Consider the following 18,182-nt stretch of genomic DNA (forward strand, 5'->3'; position numbering starts at 1 on the left):
AGTGAATTAAAAACCAGCAAAGAGAGAGAAGATGAAGGGTTAGTGAAAAAGGTGTTCCTGGGATGCTCAGGGGCCAACCCCCATGTCCACCGGGAGGCTGTATTTTGTTAAGTGATCAGGAACAAAGACAATTTCCTGACATTAATGTTCCAGGATCCCAGTGGTGAGGCCTGTCACTTAGAGCGATAGTGATCAATTAGAATAATTTAAGGGTATTGAAATGCATGGTAGGTGGTCTTTCCCATTCTCTTTTCCAGCCAAAAACATGCCCCCCCACGTCCTCAATACTCCTTTCCCAAGTCAGTGGGGAAGTGAGAACACAGTCCAGTAGCTCCAAGTCCCCACATGGGTTTGAAATCCGAGCTTTCTGTAAGTGGGTGCCAGGTCTGTGGAACGGAGTTTGGGGGCGGGCTGCTCAGTCAGGTCTGGAGGGGCACTTGTCTCATTGCCTTTTAAGCTTTATAGATTTTTCTTTCATGTGACATGTCTAATGACACCCTTTGGAGCTCGGTTTCCAATGGGCCGAGCAGAATGGAGTGCCGTGGGTGCAGTTTCCATAGCGCAGGGCCAGAGCTGCAGTTGTTCCCAATGGAGAATATTTTTCAAGCCCCTTCATCAGTAAAAGGAAGGGGACCCATGGAAGACACAGATATGAGATGCAGAGCATAAGCAAGCAGCTGTTACCATAGCAACAGACATATTAGACACTGCAGGTTCCTGAAAGCTGTCTGATAAGGTATTATTAAATGAAGCCTCCTCAAAACACTCTCCATTTACAACTGAACGGAAAGACATTGTGTAGAAAGTAATCTATTTCCATTTATCAGGGTGGAATTTACTTTTAGAGGGACTAAAACCCAATTCAAACCATATCCTGAGACCTTGGACCCAGACAGCAAAAAATATTTACCAGAATTTATAGCTTTCGATACCCTGGACACACCCCATGTCTGCGAGGAACTGTCTATTTAGTGAATTTTGCCAGCTTTTCCTATTCAGCAGCCAAAGGCGGCTACCTTAGTCAAGCCACTTGGCAAGAAGGAAGATTCACTCCTCTTCCTGCCAGTCATCGCCAACCACTCAGGGACAAAGCAGACACGACTTTCTCCCCTTGGAGGATGCATGGCTGTGCATTGGCCATTCCTTGATAATATGGTTAAAAAAAATGGAGCTCTGATTTGAGGGGGCATTTCTCATCATGCTGTTTTCAGACTCCCTCCTCCACTTGGCCAGTAACATAGAGACATACGGTCAGAAAGCCTCACCAATACTTCCCCATGGCCAGTTTTCTCATGAAATTACAGTAAAATACCCTCCAGGGGCAGGATTTTAACCACAAGTTCATTATAATCATTTAGTTTTAACAAATGCAAATTACGTTTTAACACCAAACTTTCCAGAGGAAGGAGAGTGGTATCTGCTTTGATTCATCAGGGCAGAGACCAAGATCCAGTCCTCAAGCTGGAGTCTGAGTTCCCAGTGAGGTCCAGCCACAAATTCCCCTCCAGTCCTGGCTGCTCATCTTTTCCTACTGAGCTAAAGGATCAAGGTGGAAACACTTCATATAAAACCAGCCTCGTAACTTGAAAAAACAATTCAGTACTGACAGCCATGCAATGACTCCATCTTCTCATGCAAAGAGAACCTTTAAGCCATCCTTACACCTCCAAGCACAGAGAAAAACCCTTGCATGATTACCTTTCCCACAACTTTCAACTTTACTTCTGAATCCATTCACTTTTTCTTGTTCCCAGCAAATCAACATCCTATAATCAGCCCATTTCCCACAATGTCCACACTTTTCAGAAATGTCTAGAAAACATCTCCATCACCTGCTGTGGGAAGATGAGGTGCACAGGGATTTCTGTGCAAGGTGCCAAGTGCAGCCCCTCTAGGGACCATGTTTCTCCTACATAATTATGTTGTCAGAGATTCTGCCAGAAGAGTATTTATTAACTTGGTTCCATGGATGAGTTTTAGGGCATCCCTATGCTTCCTGACATTGTACAGACAATTGTGTATAAGCATAATACTTGATGGAGGTTTTAATAGTGGTTGTCAAACTTTAGTATGCATAGAGTAACCAAGTAAGGCTACTGAATTGTTTTCACCAGTCTCTAGAAAGATTGAGAATCACTGCTTGAGAAGGTGCCAGCTAGTGGATAATACCCAGGAATATCTTAGGGATTGGTACCCAAGCAAACACAACAGTAACATCCTGCCCTTGAAGACTGCTGGTAAATTAAGAAGATTCATAATGACCTCCAGACTTGCTACCTGAAGTGTACCTTATTATTGCTATTATAAAAATATGACAAAAAAACAATGGATGTTTGAAAAATAATTTACATTCTATTCCTTAACTACATATAAAAAAAACTTACTGTCATACAGATTACTATTGACCCGCAAACCTTAGACCAGATTTATATTAAACAGAAAAAATAACCACCTGAGCAAAAGGAAAATTTAAGTATTGAAAATGCTTCCCTCTCACCTGCCCAGCATGGCTCAGTGGTTAAGTGTCGACCTATGAAATAGGAGGTCATAGTTTGACTCCCAGTCAGGGCACATGCCCAGGTTGTGGGCTTGGTCCCCAGTGTGGGGCATGGAGGAGGCAGCCGATTAGTGATTCTCATTGCTGTTTCTATCCCTCTCTCCCTCTCCCTTCCTTTTTGAAATCAATAAAAATATTTTTTTTAAAAAATGCTTTCCTCCCCATATATCTCTCTGTTCGTTTGGGCTCTCACGGTTCTGGGCCATCGGTGGCAAATGTAATGAGGCCTGAGAAAATTCCCTGGTGAGGTTATTTGCAAGGCTGGTAAGAATGCCAAGGAAACCTGTTACAGCTACAGAAACCCACCATCCACAGAGAGGTTTCACTTACAGAGAAACTTTCGACAGCGTTCACTGTTCTATTTGATAGTACCCATGATGAGTGAATTTCTACTTGAAAGAATTCTGAAATGAAATACATGCTAGGTCACCTTTGAGTTTCCCATTGGCTGCTAACGTCCTCTGATGCATCACCAATGAGAGTTACATCACTTTCAACATTATTCGTTAATCTTGCATAACCAAATGGAATGGGAAAGGCCTAGAGGTTACATGTCTGTGACTTGCACTTTACATGATGGAATTCTGAACAGACTACCTCTCTGGGAATCTTCATACGAAAAGGCAGACTAATTTCCCATTACTCCACGGCTGAAATAGTTAGAGGTGGGACTGATTCTCCTCCGTGGTTCTTCCTCTAGTGATCAGGAAAGGGCTTTCTCAGCAGTCCCAACACAGACAGAAAGTAAGACATTCACGTCACCTGTAGTACTTTGAAAAGTCTTCACATCAGAATTAGATTTAAATCTTTATACTAACCTTTTGGGCTGTGTTTATAGAGGCCACTTAAAGCCATGTTTTCAAAACCTGCAGGCGTAGCAACATCATGTTCAAAATGCCAAGCCCTCATGCATGAATCAACATGTGCTATCCAGCTGACCGTTTTCCTGCTTTGAGAATAAAAGTGTCCACTTGAGAAATGCCCATGTTTCAGGGGCTACCCTCCTAGAGTTGGAAATAGCGAGTTCACCTCTCAACTCTGCCACTTACAAGGGACATCAAGTCAGTTAACTCCTCTGAGCCTCCGTTTCCTCAGCTGTTAAAGTAAATGTGTCAGACTCTTTTGTGAAGATGCAATGAGCATCTACATATATATAAGCCTAAGGGACCATTCGCTATGATGCGCAATGACCACCAGGGGGGCAGATGCTCCAACAGGTAGCTATGATGCTCACTGACCACCATCAGGAAAGCCCTTTCCTGATCACCAGAGGGCAGACGCTCAACGGCAGGAGCTGCCGTGACTTGGCAGCTGCGGTTCTCAGGTGACGCACCTGGAACCAGAGAGCAGGGAGCCCGATTCCAGGGTGTGACACCTGAGAACCGCCCTCTCGCAATCCAGGACCCGGAAAGGTTGAGAAACACATATGTATTCAGCTCTTTGGGCCATGGTCATGCCAAATCTAAGGCAGACAGTGTAGCACAGAAATAGACATTTAAAAAAATTATTTTTTCTTCACTAGAGGATATTTTTCCCATTGATTTCTAGAGAGAGTGGAGGGGGGAGAGAAAGGGAGGGCAGAAGGGGTAGAGAGAGAAAAAGAAACATTGACATGAGAGAGACACACATCAATTGGTTGCCTCTCACACCTGCCCCTACCAGAGCGAGGGAACCTGCAACCGAGGTAGATGCCCTTGACCAGGAATCGAACTTGTAACTCTTCGGTCCACTGGCTGTTGCTCTATCCACTTAGCAAAACTGGCCAGGGCTAGGATCATTTTTGACATTTCCAACTCTACACTGACTTTCTCATCCATCAACACAGTATCTTGTCCATGCTATTGCATCACCTTTGACCCCTGGGAAAGGGAGAGCCACAGGATCCTGCTCCTGGCTGTCTTACCGTCATAATGAGCTTCTCCACGCAGTCGGGTGCCACGCTGTGGAGGTGGGTGAGGTGCAGCTGGAGGTGGATCTTGTTGTTGAGCATGTCCTGGCACAGGGGGCAGCGAAGCATGGGCTGCACTGAGTGCTGCGTCATGGCATGCACCCGCAGCCGGTTGACGTCTGCGTTGCTGTACTTGCAGTAGGGACACTGGTACATCTGTGGGGAACACACCCATTCCTCTGGCTGAGTCTTCAGTTCCCACCGGCAACCAAGTCAGCCCCAAGCCCGTCCACCCAAGAGTTCCTTTCCACCTGTGTCTGAAACACTACCCCCGCCAGCAGAGCCCCTTTCCCGCCTCACCTGCTCCGCTTTGGTCTCCTCCGATGTTTTTGGTCGCTTCGAAGAGAGAGGAGACTCCGAGCTACCTGGGAAGGAGATGCGCTTGGAGGTTACAGGAGAGTCTGTCAGCTCCTTTTCTGCTTGGCTGGACGATGCTGGAAGAAAAAGCAGAAGATGCAATACAGCAGCCAGACCAGGCCAGCTCCTGGAGGCTTTGTGTTGGGTGAAAATCAACATTCATTTATAGCACAGGATTTTCTTGAAACACCAAAATCCAAGCAGGATGAGCATCCAGACTGACTTATCAAGCACGCTGGAAAAGAAGCAAGTGTTTCTTCCCCCCGCCCCATGAATTTTCTGTTACTTCTTTAACAGCTGAACACTAAGGAAAAATGGTAAAGAAACGGATGACAAGGCTGAGTTGGATAAAGCTCAGTTCATTCAGTCCATTCTGACCTCCTCCAATCAAGACACAATCTGCCGCCCTGACTGGTTTGGCTCAGTGGACAGAGCATCGGCCTGCGGACGCAAGGGTCCCAGGTTCGATTCCGGTCAAGGGCATGTGCCTTGGTTGCGGGCACATCCCCAGTGGGGGGTGTGCAGGAGGCAGCTAATCAATGTTTCTCTCTCATCGATGTTTCTAACTCTCTATCCCTCTCCCTCCTCTCTGTAAAAAATCAGTAAAATATATTTTAAAAAAAGACACAATCTGCTGGCTGTGGGCACAGGGTGGGTGCAAGAATCTCACCAACTGCTTCACCAAAACCACTCATCAACCTGAGTACCAGACACTGTTTCACAAAGGTAATAAACTACACGCCCCAACTTTACTGTCCCAGCTCCTGGAATCACAGCACATCATGAAGGACACGATCCGTGTGACCTGAGGAACATTCACATGGACGTCTGCACACAAGTGCAGGGCAGGCAAAAGTAGGCTTACAGGTGTCTGTATGGGAAGTAATACATAATCTCTCTATACAAAAGCCTAAGTGACCAGCAGACCGGCTGGTAGCTATGACACGCACTGACCACCAGGGGGCAGGCTCTCAACACAGGAGCAGAAACCACAGGCATGGAAACATGGAACAAACTAATGAATCTCAGAGGAAAGGGGGAATGGGGGAGGGAAGGAAGAGATGAACCAAAGATCTTATATGCATACTAGAGGCCTGGTGCATGGATTTGTGCACCAGTGGGGTCCCTCGGCCTGGCCTGTGCCCTCTCGCACTCCCGGCCGGACCCTTCGGGGGATATCAGAGTGCTGGTTTTGGCTCGATCCCCGCAGGTCATGCTGAGGGACCCTACCGCCTCTAGTTCATTAATAATAATGCAAGAATAAGCTCTGTGTTATGCATACTCACAACTGTAAACCTACTTTTGCCCTTCCCTGTATGTGGGGTGCTGGAGGATGGGAAATCTAGTCTGAATTTAGCAACTTGCTTCCAGGGAAGAAGTAACTGAAGAGTGGAATGAGGTGAGGGGTGAATCTAACTTCCAATCTAGCCAGTGCCCCAGACACAAAAGTAATTCAGAGTGAGTGGTAAGAGGGGACGTTACCTATCCGTTTGTCCAGACCATGTCCTGTGAACCCCACTCCACCCAAAGACCACAACACTAATAACAAGGAGAGTCACGTGAGGCTTCCGCAGCAAACAGCGGGAATGGAAGTGCTGACGGAACGCGTTCTCTGAGGTGTGGAAAGGGGTCGGGAGACTGAATGAGAAGACGGGTGGCTCAGAGTTTAACCAGGAGAAAGCAGGGCTCCCTCAGTGTAGTCACAAGATGCGGCTGGATCTGTCGTTATGAAACCTGGCCTGCAGCTGGGGTTGGCTCTCTCGCTAGTTTTGGATGTGGAACTCCATTTTTTATAATTTTGCTAAAAGCAAGAAGGAAAAAATATCCTGAAAACGGTAGTGAGAAAATGCATCCCCATTGCCCTCCGTTGGAAAATAATTTGACTCAGCACTGAAGTCACTGGTTTGGAAAGCCTAATTGATGGCCTCTGTCTCCCCCAGCCTAGGGACCCGGCACGTGGAGACACTGCTCAGCTTTGGGATTCTTTTGGGACATGGATACCAAGATGCTGTCATTACAGACATGTGCTTTCATAAACAATTTTATAAATCAATTTTATTCATTAAAATCATAAGGCCACAAGATAATTTTGGAAAAAAAATTGCTAAATGCAGGAAATATTCCAGGAAGTTGATACTCTTCCCTGAATGCACATCTTGTGACCTTTAACCCCAGTATCTTGGTAACCTGGTCTACATAAGTTTGTAGGACATCTATTATTTAAAAAGTACAAGGACAAGCATATTACACACAGACCTTTCCTCCTCCCCACACACACATTCATAACAGTACTTTAATCTGTCTCGAATCGACTTCAAACCCATTTTGCTCTTAATGGGAGTTATTCATTTTCACTTGAAAGGTAATACATGACGACTGGATATTTAATGTGATGGACTGGCTGCCGATTAACTAGGTGCTGTAACATTCTAGACAGGGTCCCCCATGGCCCACTTCCCATCTCCTGCCCCCCGCAGACCTGATTCTGCGGAGCCTTGTCTCAGGGTTTAGACCTGTGTGGGGGGCCCCTGCCTCAGCACTCCCACAGTCGGAATCTTTAATATTTCGGGGACTGAAGTTCCCTACCCCCAGAAGGTTCCTTATTCTCCATCGTTTTCTCATTTTTGCTTCCTGGTTATCCCTCTATATATTAGCTCTTCAAGTGCACCCTAAAGATGGGGCAGGTGGAGGCATTCGGTAAGTGGCACTTTAGATGCTTGTTTGTTAGTCATCTGCTCATCTTCCCTGTTTCTATCCCTGACCTGTAGGCATTGGGTCAGGGCCAGAGCACATAGTGAGGAAAGAGCCACTACCTACTTCTTTTCTAATAGAAGCAAACTGAGATACAGATACTCTTCCAAATACCCACCCGCCTTCTTGTTAGCCTGCCTGACCTGAAACAACACTTGCTTTTACAGGACCATGACACTACCTTATAAATGCCCTCAACCTGCCTGCACCCTCCCCGCCTTTAGAACGACTGTCAGTTGTGCAGTTGCTTGGCAGTGTGAATGAATGGGCACCGAGGCTGACACCACCCAACTCATCTCCTCGCTCGGAGCTGAAAGGCAAACCCAGTGTAACCCAGTGCAGCTTTCCCTTCCTCATAGGACCAAAGAGTCCATCCTCCTCTTTCAGTGCTGAGCGCGAGATGAATTGTGACGAGGTTGCAGAGGTGACAATTCTGGTTTCAAAATCCACTATTCTTTCCCCCGGCATGGAGAGGGGAACTTTCATTACCTTTTTTTTTTTTTCAAACTCTCACACTGCTTTGGAATTCTAAAGCTTCCTTTGTGAGCTCAAGCTAAGGAGTTCTTGTAAAGTGTTTTAAGAAATGAAACCGCTCATTTCTCTTCTTCACCAGTAACAAAACAGCCCTGCCACAATATGAAATGCTGCATCTACTGGTATAAAAATTTCTGCCTCAGACAACCTGAATTCATCTTAGATCAGATCTGTCTAGAAGTGGACATTAGCCACCTGCAGCTCACTAGTTCCTTCTTTAAAGAGAAGCCATGCCATTCTTACAACAGATTCTATTAACACCCACTTACAATCCCACTGTATTTCCCTGGGTGATGTGGGGACTGCTCCTAAGACCTAACTAGGCTGACAGCCCCCCCTTGTAGCTTGACCTCAGACATTAAAATATCAGTCCCCATCTAGACGTGGCACTGCCCAGCCAGCATGGCTCAGTGGTTGAGCGTCGACCTATGAAACAGTAGGTCATGGTTTGACTCCCGATCAGGGCACATGCCCGAGGTGCAAGCTCCATCCATAGTGTGGGACATACAGGAGGCAGCCGATCAATGATTCTCTCACATCATTGATGTTTCTACCTCTCTATCCCTCTCCCCTCCTCTCTGAAATCAATAAAAATATATTTTTAAAAAGTGATGTGGCACCTAAGTCTTTATATAGTTCTGCAGACAGGCAAACTATTGTACAAGTTCTCCCTGAGCATGCTGGGGGAGGGTTTGCTCGAGGCCACGGGCAGTCTATGGTTTCCTCAAGCTGCTTCTCTCTGAGCAACTTCAAAAGGGCCAGTCTCTCAAAATCAATGTCTCCTTCAGTTGTCACCAGCGCACACTGTAGGCATAAGTAAGGGAGGTGGTGCCGATACCAAGAGAGAAAAGCACTGTGGTTTTCTGCTCTGGAGACTTTTCTAAACTTTGACTTAAATTCTCGGAGAGATGTCACAGTCTCAAAAACATTATTTAAAAAATCAATGACTGGTCACTTTAAGGCCACTATGACATCACATTAGCGAAATGGAAACAGATGCCCCTGAGGCAGCCATGGTTTAAACAGTACCTGGAAACTTGGGTTTCTACTGGCAACAAAAATGCAAACGACCTGAAGGATGATGACCTGTGCTGGTTTCCCAATAATGACAAAATAAACCAGGAACAATGTAGATTTTTTAATGTGATTAAGTAAATAATGCTATATCCACTCTAGTGGGTAACAGAAGATATTAAAAGTGACAGCTATGAAGCAATATGGAAGTGTCCCTGAGAATGTTCATTGGGAAAAAAATAAGGTAAAATTTGCATTATTCCATGATAGCTACATAAAGAATAAAAGAAAATGTAGCATTTGGGTAATGGCATGATGGACTACTTTCCTATTTCCTAAGTTTGTCATGTAGTTCTATTCTAAAATATTATAATTAAATATTTTACCATTTTTGTTCAACTGTCCATGCAAAAGCTGATACCTGGATCCATACTGAGAAAAACACCAGGTGGTATTTTTTCACTTTGCTGGTTGAAGCAATTTTTCCATTTTGGCAGCTATGTCATACGAAAGTATGTTGTTAAATCCCAATGAACCTTCCACAGGCAACATGCTGGGTTCCTGGCACATCAAAGGGGATAAAAATGTGGCGAGGACCCATGTGAGTGCATGCACCATAGATCACATACTCAATAAAGCCAGGCAAACGGGGTATGTGTGACAACGGAATGCTGGGTCAAACCCCGGCTGAAACCTGATAGGATGTGAGCTATGGGTTCTATCAGGCAAACTTTACAAGGAGTGAAAAAACACTTGCTCAGCTTGTTAGGGGTCATGGCTACCTTACCCAACTGGCTGGTGAGGCACAAAAGGGACTGGCATGTCCTTGTTACGGAGGGCAGAAAATTCGAAGTTGGCTTTTTAGGCCGAGAGCCACCAACCACTTTCCCTTAAACTGTGATGGGTCGGCCACTATACCTGACAAATACTGGGAGGCAGACCTGAGTCCTGGCTCTCCATTTTTTTCTCTTAGACTCCTCTATATTCTAGGCCAAAGAATTTCATTTCAAAGGGAAACACAGTAATCAATGCATGGCCTCCTCAGGGAAAGTCATGTATGCACAGAAACATCAAGTTCCAGATAGCCTTTGTTTTTAACACATTCGTTTGGGAAGTATTTAACCTCTAAAATATTTATTTAAAAAAGCTCCTCCTCACATACTAATTAGAGGGAGTAGGGAAGGGAAGAGAGTCACAGGTTTTGTTTGCAATTTTCAAGATAGGGCTTTATTGTGCTCTAAGCACCTAGCATAATTAAAACAAGCTTAGCAGAGCCTGACTTACACTAAAGAATAGGTAAGAATAGTATAATTTAGAAGTCTTATAAAGTGCCAAGGATGGTAGAAACACAGCCACTGTAACTTCACCTGATAGAACCACTCTTCCTAGAATGACTTCTCATCCAATTCAAATCCTCACTAACAAATTGACATCTGAGTCACTGAAATTTCGGGAACAGAAAACTCCAGAGCTAGATGCACAATACCATAGCCAGCTAGTGACTTCATGCCAACACTCGCCTCGTCTGTGTAACTCTGAAGCCAGCTAAGGCATGGGGCTGCTGCCTCATGAAAAAGAAACCTGAAGAAAAACTGAAACAAAGTAGAAATGGGACCTTAAGGTACCCAGTTTTTAGCTTTTTCTAATCATTAGCCAAGACATTGACTTGCCCTCCAAGAAAACCACAAGTACTCGTAGAATTCATTTCTATTTCATGAGCAGATCTCATTACGCAACACACCACAGGCTGCTGGCATGGTGGGCGTTCTCCGCTGCAGGCCAGCCTCCCTTTGGCCAGAGACCTCCCTTGGGGAGACCCTGGGACGCAGGGAGCTATCCAAGCCGCTGGGAAATGCCTTCTGCATTTCCTGTCTTCATGGTGAAGTGGTACTTGGAGCTGGTATTCACCAAAGTGCTGGCCCTCTGCCTTTTGGGGGCCCTGAGGTGAGCCCACTGAGGGCCCGGGATGCTGCCTGACATTTCATCCTTGTAGAGAGGCCAAGGGCAGCCACCACCCCCACTTCTCAACCATCAGACTCTTAGCTAAAGTACCACTGACAGCCCCTCCATCTAAACTTCCATCTCCCAAACCAGCAGCATAATGGAGGAGCCAATTAAATGATTATTAATTCATGCTACTTTCCGTAAGCCAGAGGTTCTCATCGCCTTGTGTTCCGTAAACCAGCTCGCCACCTGCCCCAGAAATTTACAGCAATCTTTGATCTATCACCATTGACCAAAGAGGAAAAAACTCATACAGCTCCATCCTCAGTTGTCTGAGTTGGGACAACTACCCCAGCACGAGACACGGAAGCCTCGCTAGATCTGAAAATGGTCCTCCAGCTCCTTACAGGAAATGAAAGGTGCTGTGTGCGCCTTCCACAGCCCCCCACTTCCCCCCTCAGCTCCTCGGGGCCTCGGACTAACCTACATAGCAGAACTGCCTGCTTTTTCTAAGGCCGTCTGTGCTGTTGGACTTCGTGGTCTTCATACTGTCCTTGAAAGTGGAGCTGCTCTTGGCATTCGCGCGCAAGGCCCTCCCCAGAGGAGAAGCCAGGATTTCCTCTTTGCATCTCCCGCGGAGCTACTGCACTTGATAAGCGGCCAGCGTGCTGGCTAAATTCTCTTCCTCCCCGAACACAGAGAACAAGCTGCTGCCAACTAGGCCTTTAAACATGCAGGGTCTCATTCTGTCTCCAACCAAGCACTTAGCAATGTTTCCGAGAGGACTCGGGGAACTTGTGGGAAGCAGAGAGAGGCACGCACTGCCTGCCCAGTGGGGTGACCTTCACGCCCTGACCAACAACGAGGCTGGGCTTCTCCCTTCCCAGCGAGGCGTGGAGTCGGTCTTCCCTCAGGCCAGCCGTGAAAGATTAAAGATGGCTGTCCCCCACGAACCTGCCCACTCTAAAACAGACACTGTTCAAAGAAATCCAGAAGGAATAACCTCCACGGGCCCGACTGCAGTGCGATCCAGAGCAAGGACAGACTGCCTGGCTGAGGGAAGTCTTGGTTTTCCCACGTGTCCAAGAGAATCTGTGAGAAGAGGGCACATCCCACTGGGCTTCCCAGGTCTTGGTACCAGGAGGCCACACCAGCCTGTGCTTCCATCCTAGGGAAGATGCAGGGAGCCACACCAGGCCCTGTGCCCACAGTCAGCAGGTTGGGCGTGGGGGATCGTGCCAGGCTGGGGGCCCACTGCAGCCCCAGGTGGAGTGGCGGGCCCAGGCTGACTGGGGGCTCCAGCTGCCTGTTCTGCATCTTTGGGGAGAAAATAGTGCTAAGCCCTACATCAGAGGCATCAATCTGTTGCACTAATTCCTCGTTGGAATATGCATAAAGCTGCTTAACTACACTGATTTGAACTCCCAAAAGGCCATCCCACAATTCAATTTCTTTTTTTTTTCAACCCAGTTACATGCCCTTGACCGGAATCAAACCCAGGACCCCTCAGTCCGAAAGCTGACGCTCTATCCACTGAGCCAAACCGGTTTCGGCACCACAATTCTATTTCAAGATACTTTGCTCCCTCTGTGTCAGGTTTCTGAATGAACCACCAGGCAAAACAGAGCCACCAGCCACCACCTCATTGAGACCAACATCGGCTGATGGTCTATTTAATAAGGTCTACATTGGGCTGCCACCATGAGCCCGGCTTGTACCAGGAGCTGGGGACCAAAGGGGCAAGATCAGATGTCTCACTCTGAGGTATCAGCCTGCTTGTCTTTGGCCTCTTGTCAGCTCCCCACAAGCAGCCTGTCCTCCCCTGGCAGAGCCTCATGGGCTGTGCACAGATGTCACCGGTGGCTGTGGTCGTGTCCTGTGAGCGTGGCGGACAGGGTCTGCAGGAGCACACTGCCCTCGGGCTTAATTTCAGGTTTGTGACGACCGTGGACTTGGAGAAAACCAGAGGTTTCTCCAAGAGGCACGTGAACTGACAGAAGAAAAAGTCCAGAGGTACAAGATGTAGGTCAAAACAAGGGGCAGTGTGGGCCATTCTGGGGCCAGGCCAAAGTTAATTACAGAAGCTCACCCAGTCCCCATCGAATCAAACACTAATTAGGTTCACTGGGGTCTCTGAGCCCTAACACAGGGCAGATTCCCAGAGACTGGAATGTAACAATACTCTCCAGTTTTTTCTCCATTCTGTAAACCTATCTTCCTAACTTACTAAATATTAAGAGTGAAACTGAACTTGTGAACATAAACACACAAAATCTGGGTCCAGCGTGGTGACGAGACACAAAGAGAGCTCTGACCTTAAGTTTTCAGTGTCCCTAACAAATCAACTTCCCCATGATCCGCCAAGGACTTCTTGCTAGTACAGGTTCGACAGGAGTGAGACTATTCGGGCACAGGTGTACCTGCAGGACTCCTCAAGAATGGACGCGTTCATGTGCTGTTCTCCCACGGTCACGTTCTCTGCACACAGAGGCATCAGTCCCCTAGCTCAGTTACAACGCACAGGGGTTTGCAGTGCTGGCCGCAACCCCATCAGATCCCGGCTGTGTGACCTCGAGCATTTCACTTGACTACACTGAGCTCTCACTTTCCTCCTCTGTCAATGGGTTATCAGTGTCTACTCACAGGATTTCTGTGAGACTAGCTGGAGTGATCAGGCACACCAAGCCTACCACAGAGTCTAGCACGTGGGGAGAGCTCACACGCTGGTTGCTACGGTTTCACTCTTAGAAGTATTTATGGGAAGTAATATGGGTCCACATGTGGCCACATAAAGATAGAGCGAGGGGAGAGGCCTGGTTTTAAAGAAAGCAGACACCTAGGTTTGCCTTTTCTGTATATCAACGTGGAATAATCCTACTATCCCATGGGTTTGAAGTCTAGAAAGCAAAAAGTAGAATAACTTGGACTTGAAAGTGTTTACCCACTGACTATTAATGAAACATTCAAACAGTACGAAGCACTTTCTAGGTGCTGGAGAGAACAAAAATGAGCGAATGCAGGGCTGGGTAGAGGTGAACAGGCAGAGCAGTGAAAATACACTGTGTGATGCTATAATGACATCATACATGTGTCCCAACCCACATGTGTACCCCCCAAGAGTGAGCTCTGAGGTAAACTATGGACTTAGGGGGATTATGATGTGTCACTGTAGGGTCACCATTTATAAAAATGCACCATCTGGCCAGTGAAGGTGATAATGGGGGAGGCTGTGCACGTGTGGGGGAAGGAAGGGTAACGGGAAATCTCTACCTCCCTCAATTTCGTTGAAAACCTAAAACTGCTCTAAAAAAATTAAAGTCTTATTTTTTTAAAAAAGATTAACGCCACATAGCCCCTATCATTAAGGGCTACAATTCTGTCTGACAACTAGAGAAACAGGACTTCCATGTTTTCTCCAATCTTCCTACAATAAGAGAAAACGACTATGTTATGTGTTCTTTCGCTTTATAATCTGGGGAATATATGGCTGACCCAGAAGGTAAATTGGGATTTGATCACAAATCCGACACCCAGGAGTTCCCATATCTGAGCCTTGGTTCTCCAGCCTCAAGAGAAAGGTCCTGTTGGACCAGGAAGAATGTGCAGGTCTCACACAGGTGCGCTGATATTCCGTGAGAAAGGCACCATCGTATTTCTTAAAAATCATGACCATGATTCTAACAGAGGTGCCTCCCCCATCGGCACCAAAGCTCAAACTGAAATAAAGTGAGAGAGATTAACATGGCCCCTTTGCAAGAACAATATGCAAATCTATAAGGTATTTTCTACAGTGATGAAAAATTATTTGCTCCCTAATCTACATTTTCACAGCCTTTTATTTATACCATGATGATAATTCTCATGACACTGTAGCATAGCTATGTAATTACATACGAGGCCCCTTCTAGAGAGCGCGTTCCTTACCTTTTCGTACACCCTGTATCTGCCTTAGATATCGGCACAAAAACATCTGCGCAGTAGATGTAGTCCCTTATCTCTCATGGCTTAGCACGTAAATCCTCCGAACCAGGACCTCTGAATTACTGGAATTCAGGCGAGTCCAGATATGCACCACACCCTAGATCTATTTTTGCTTCCCAACATAAAAATAGTTCAAATGGTTTGTTTTCAATTGTGAGAGAATTCTGCCTACAGTGACTTTAAGCATCCAAGTTATACTGAAAGTGGCCTGGAAAATAAAAAAGAGGGCGGGGAGGGGACAAGTGGACTCTGGAAAAGCTGACGTAGCCGCACAATTCCAGTCTGTGTGCAAAAATGTAAAACCAGAAACAGTTTCCGCTGGCAAGAGCATGAACCGCCAAGGGGCCGTGCAAGGCAGGCCCCCAGCATTCCCTCGCACGCAGGCTACTGCAGAGGCACGTTTACTTCCGGGTGAGGCGGAGAAACGGGACCAAGTGTCCCAAGGATGCAGTGAGGCCAGGGGATTTCTGTGGAGGCTGATGTGGTAAACGGCCCGGTTTCCAGCAAACACTGGGCTGGGATATGGCAGCCACTCAAAGGCCCCAACATGTGTCTTCAAGGGTGTCTCCATTGACATCCTCATCACACTCGGCTCTGAAAACAGCCAGATGGGTCCCAGTAATGCAGGCCAGGTGACAGAATGTGGAGCTCTGGGGTCCACCAAGAAGGGCGGCGTGGAACTATCTGGCCTCCATGGAAAGAGCCCCAAGGGCCTGTCCGGCCTCTCCCCAGCCTCCTGAGCCACAAGCTCTCAACCAGCCAGGTAGGGGAATCCTTCCAAGCTACCAGCACCCCGACTGTACACATTAATATTCTCTAAGATTCCACACTACTGTTCACCGTCTCTCCTCTAATTATACTTCTAAGGAGCTCCAGAACTGCAAGAAACCATTTAGCCCAACCTACATTTTCCAGATTTGGAAACTGAGGCCAGAGATCTAAGGTCATGCAGCAACTTCATGGTAGAGTCAGAGCACGAGCCCTGCTTTTGACTCGTAGCCTAGCGGTTTTGCTAACACATAACACTTCCTCTCAGTACATACCTTCTTTTGTCCTTATGGATTCCATTTCTTAAGTATATTTTTAGTCCCTTTCCATTCTCTGTCACAGATTACCTTTCAGGCACTGTTCCCCATACAACGGCATCCCTTTTACACAAAGCTGCGAACAGCAGGGAGAACAGGGGCAGGGCTGGGAACAGATTTGCATCAGGATGTGCCTGACCTGCTTTTTTTCAACTTCAGTAATTAGAGAGGCATTGGGTCTGCAGGAATTACTCAGATACAGTGAGAGCGGTACACTATACATTTATGTTAAACATGTCAAATCCAATTGAAATCATGCCTGCCAGCACCATCTTCCATAAACACACTTCTCCCAACAGTCGCCCAGACCTTGCCAGCCCATTAATACCTCCTTTAATAGCAACCTTCCACAGATTCCAATCAGGGACGCTCCGCTGCACTAATTGCTCTGTGTTAGGTGAGCATCATGGATTTAAAAACCCTTCGAGGCATTCTCCTAGAAAAACAGCACTCCAACCACAATTCTAACTCAAAATGCTACAAAAATATAAGCCGGGGCATCATTTAGGGGTTTCTGAAGCATTATCACGGTGTTCGTGTAAGTTGGGCTGTTCCCCCCATTTTGTTTCTTTTTAAAGCGCCAACACCCCTACTCATCTTGTCTCAAATTAGCTTAACTAGACCCGGCTTAGTGCTCTGTTGCCGGAAACCATAGCGGCTCAGGATTTAAATAACCATCTTGCTATGATTCTTTGCCAAGAGTTCAATTTTTCCCCTAATTATTGGTGATAAAGCATCACATTAATTGTATATCACTTAATTTATAGCAATTAATGATTGACTGAACAGTCACTGCATTAATTATTGTTCAGTGGCTGACACTGGGGGCTCTTCAATCTAGAAGACACTTTCAAATCCACATGCTAAAGAGAACAAGGGACCACGCTCACATTTCACAACAAAACCACAGAGCTGGACGGTGCAAACGACTGTGCATTAGGGGAGAGGCTTTGTTTCGCGTGACCTTCCTGCGCCCACCCTCTGCCGGCCCATAAGCCCCGAGGAGATGTGACCCTGAGTGTTCACAAGGGCGTGTCCATGTGCCAGCACTCGCCACCATGGAAGCCAGGCCGGGGCTGGTGGGTGCCTCTCGTCCACATTTTACAGGTGAGGCACCCAAGGCTCCAGGAGGCCAAGCCCCTTGACCAAGGTTGTTCTCTTCATGGCTCCAAATCTAGAGAGTTCCGTCCCTTGGCCTATGTGTTCTCAGAATGAGCACAGCTCTGATTTATACGAGGCTCACTCAACTGGAATGCGCAGGGGCTGTGGGGACCCTGCTGCCTCTGTACAACTGAGGAGAGAGCTGCTCCTTCCTCATGCTTCGGAGGAAGTGAAGACTAGACCAAATGATCAGCTGTGCCATTCTCGGAGGTGCTGCGCACAGCGGGGAGGGGGTGGGCTGCACCCAAGGCAGAGTAAGTGGTAGAGCCAGTGTGCAGATCTGGGCCTGTCCGCATGCCCTTGGGCCACTTGTTTGACCTCCAGGACTCAGTTTACTCATCTGCAAAATGGTGGGTAGAGGGGGCTGGTTACTTACTGTTTCATGGAGTGGGGGGTGAGAATCAATGACATAATGTATAGAATCTATATCAAGTAATGCTTCCCAACTCTTTTTCACATCACGGCACAAACAGAAAAGGGTGGCAAAACAGATAAAGTTGCAACTGATGCAGCCCCAGCAGCCCCCTGCCCCACCCGGCCTGTGGGGACAGCACACCTGTGTCCTTGTGAGCCATTCAGGGCAGGCCTGCGGGAAACGACAGGTGTGAACACTCCAGCGGTGCCTGGCAGGGTTAGAGCTAATGTAGCCTCATGATAACCCGAAAGTCACACCTGCCTGCACTCTTTCAGGGTTGTCATCTATAGCTGGACTCACCACCAGCCACAGATGGCTATTTACATTTAATTTCATTAAATTTAAATAAAATTTTAAAATTCAGTTTCTCATGGGTACTAGCCACCTTCCAAGTGCTCAGGAGCCATCCGTGGCTAGTGGCTACTGTACTGTCCA

General features: G+C 47.0%; 1 protein-coding gene across 1 annotated transcript in view; it reads right to left on the minus strand.

The window, feature by feature from the left end:
* ZFHX3 (zinc finger homeobox 3) overlaps positions 1-18,182 on the minus strand; it is a 158,500-nt gene that overhangs the window by 22,648 nt on the left and 117,670 nt on the right. The window contains 2 exon segments of the mRNA XM_006755838.2: positions 4,461-4,661; positions 4,806-4,939. Coding sequence (XP_006755901.1) covers positions 4,461-4,661; positions 4,806-4,939 — 335 coding nt within the window.

Source organism: Myotis davidii, unplaced genomic scaffold (assembly GCF_000327345.1).
Source record: "Myotis davidii unplaced genomic scaffold, ASM32734v1 scaffold453, whole genome shotgun sequence".
Taxonomy (NCBI): Eukaryota; Metazoa; Chordata; class Mammalia; order Chiroptera; family Vespertilionidae; genus Myotis; species Myotis davidii.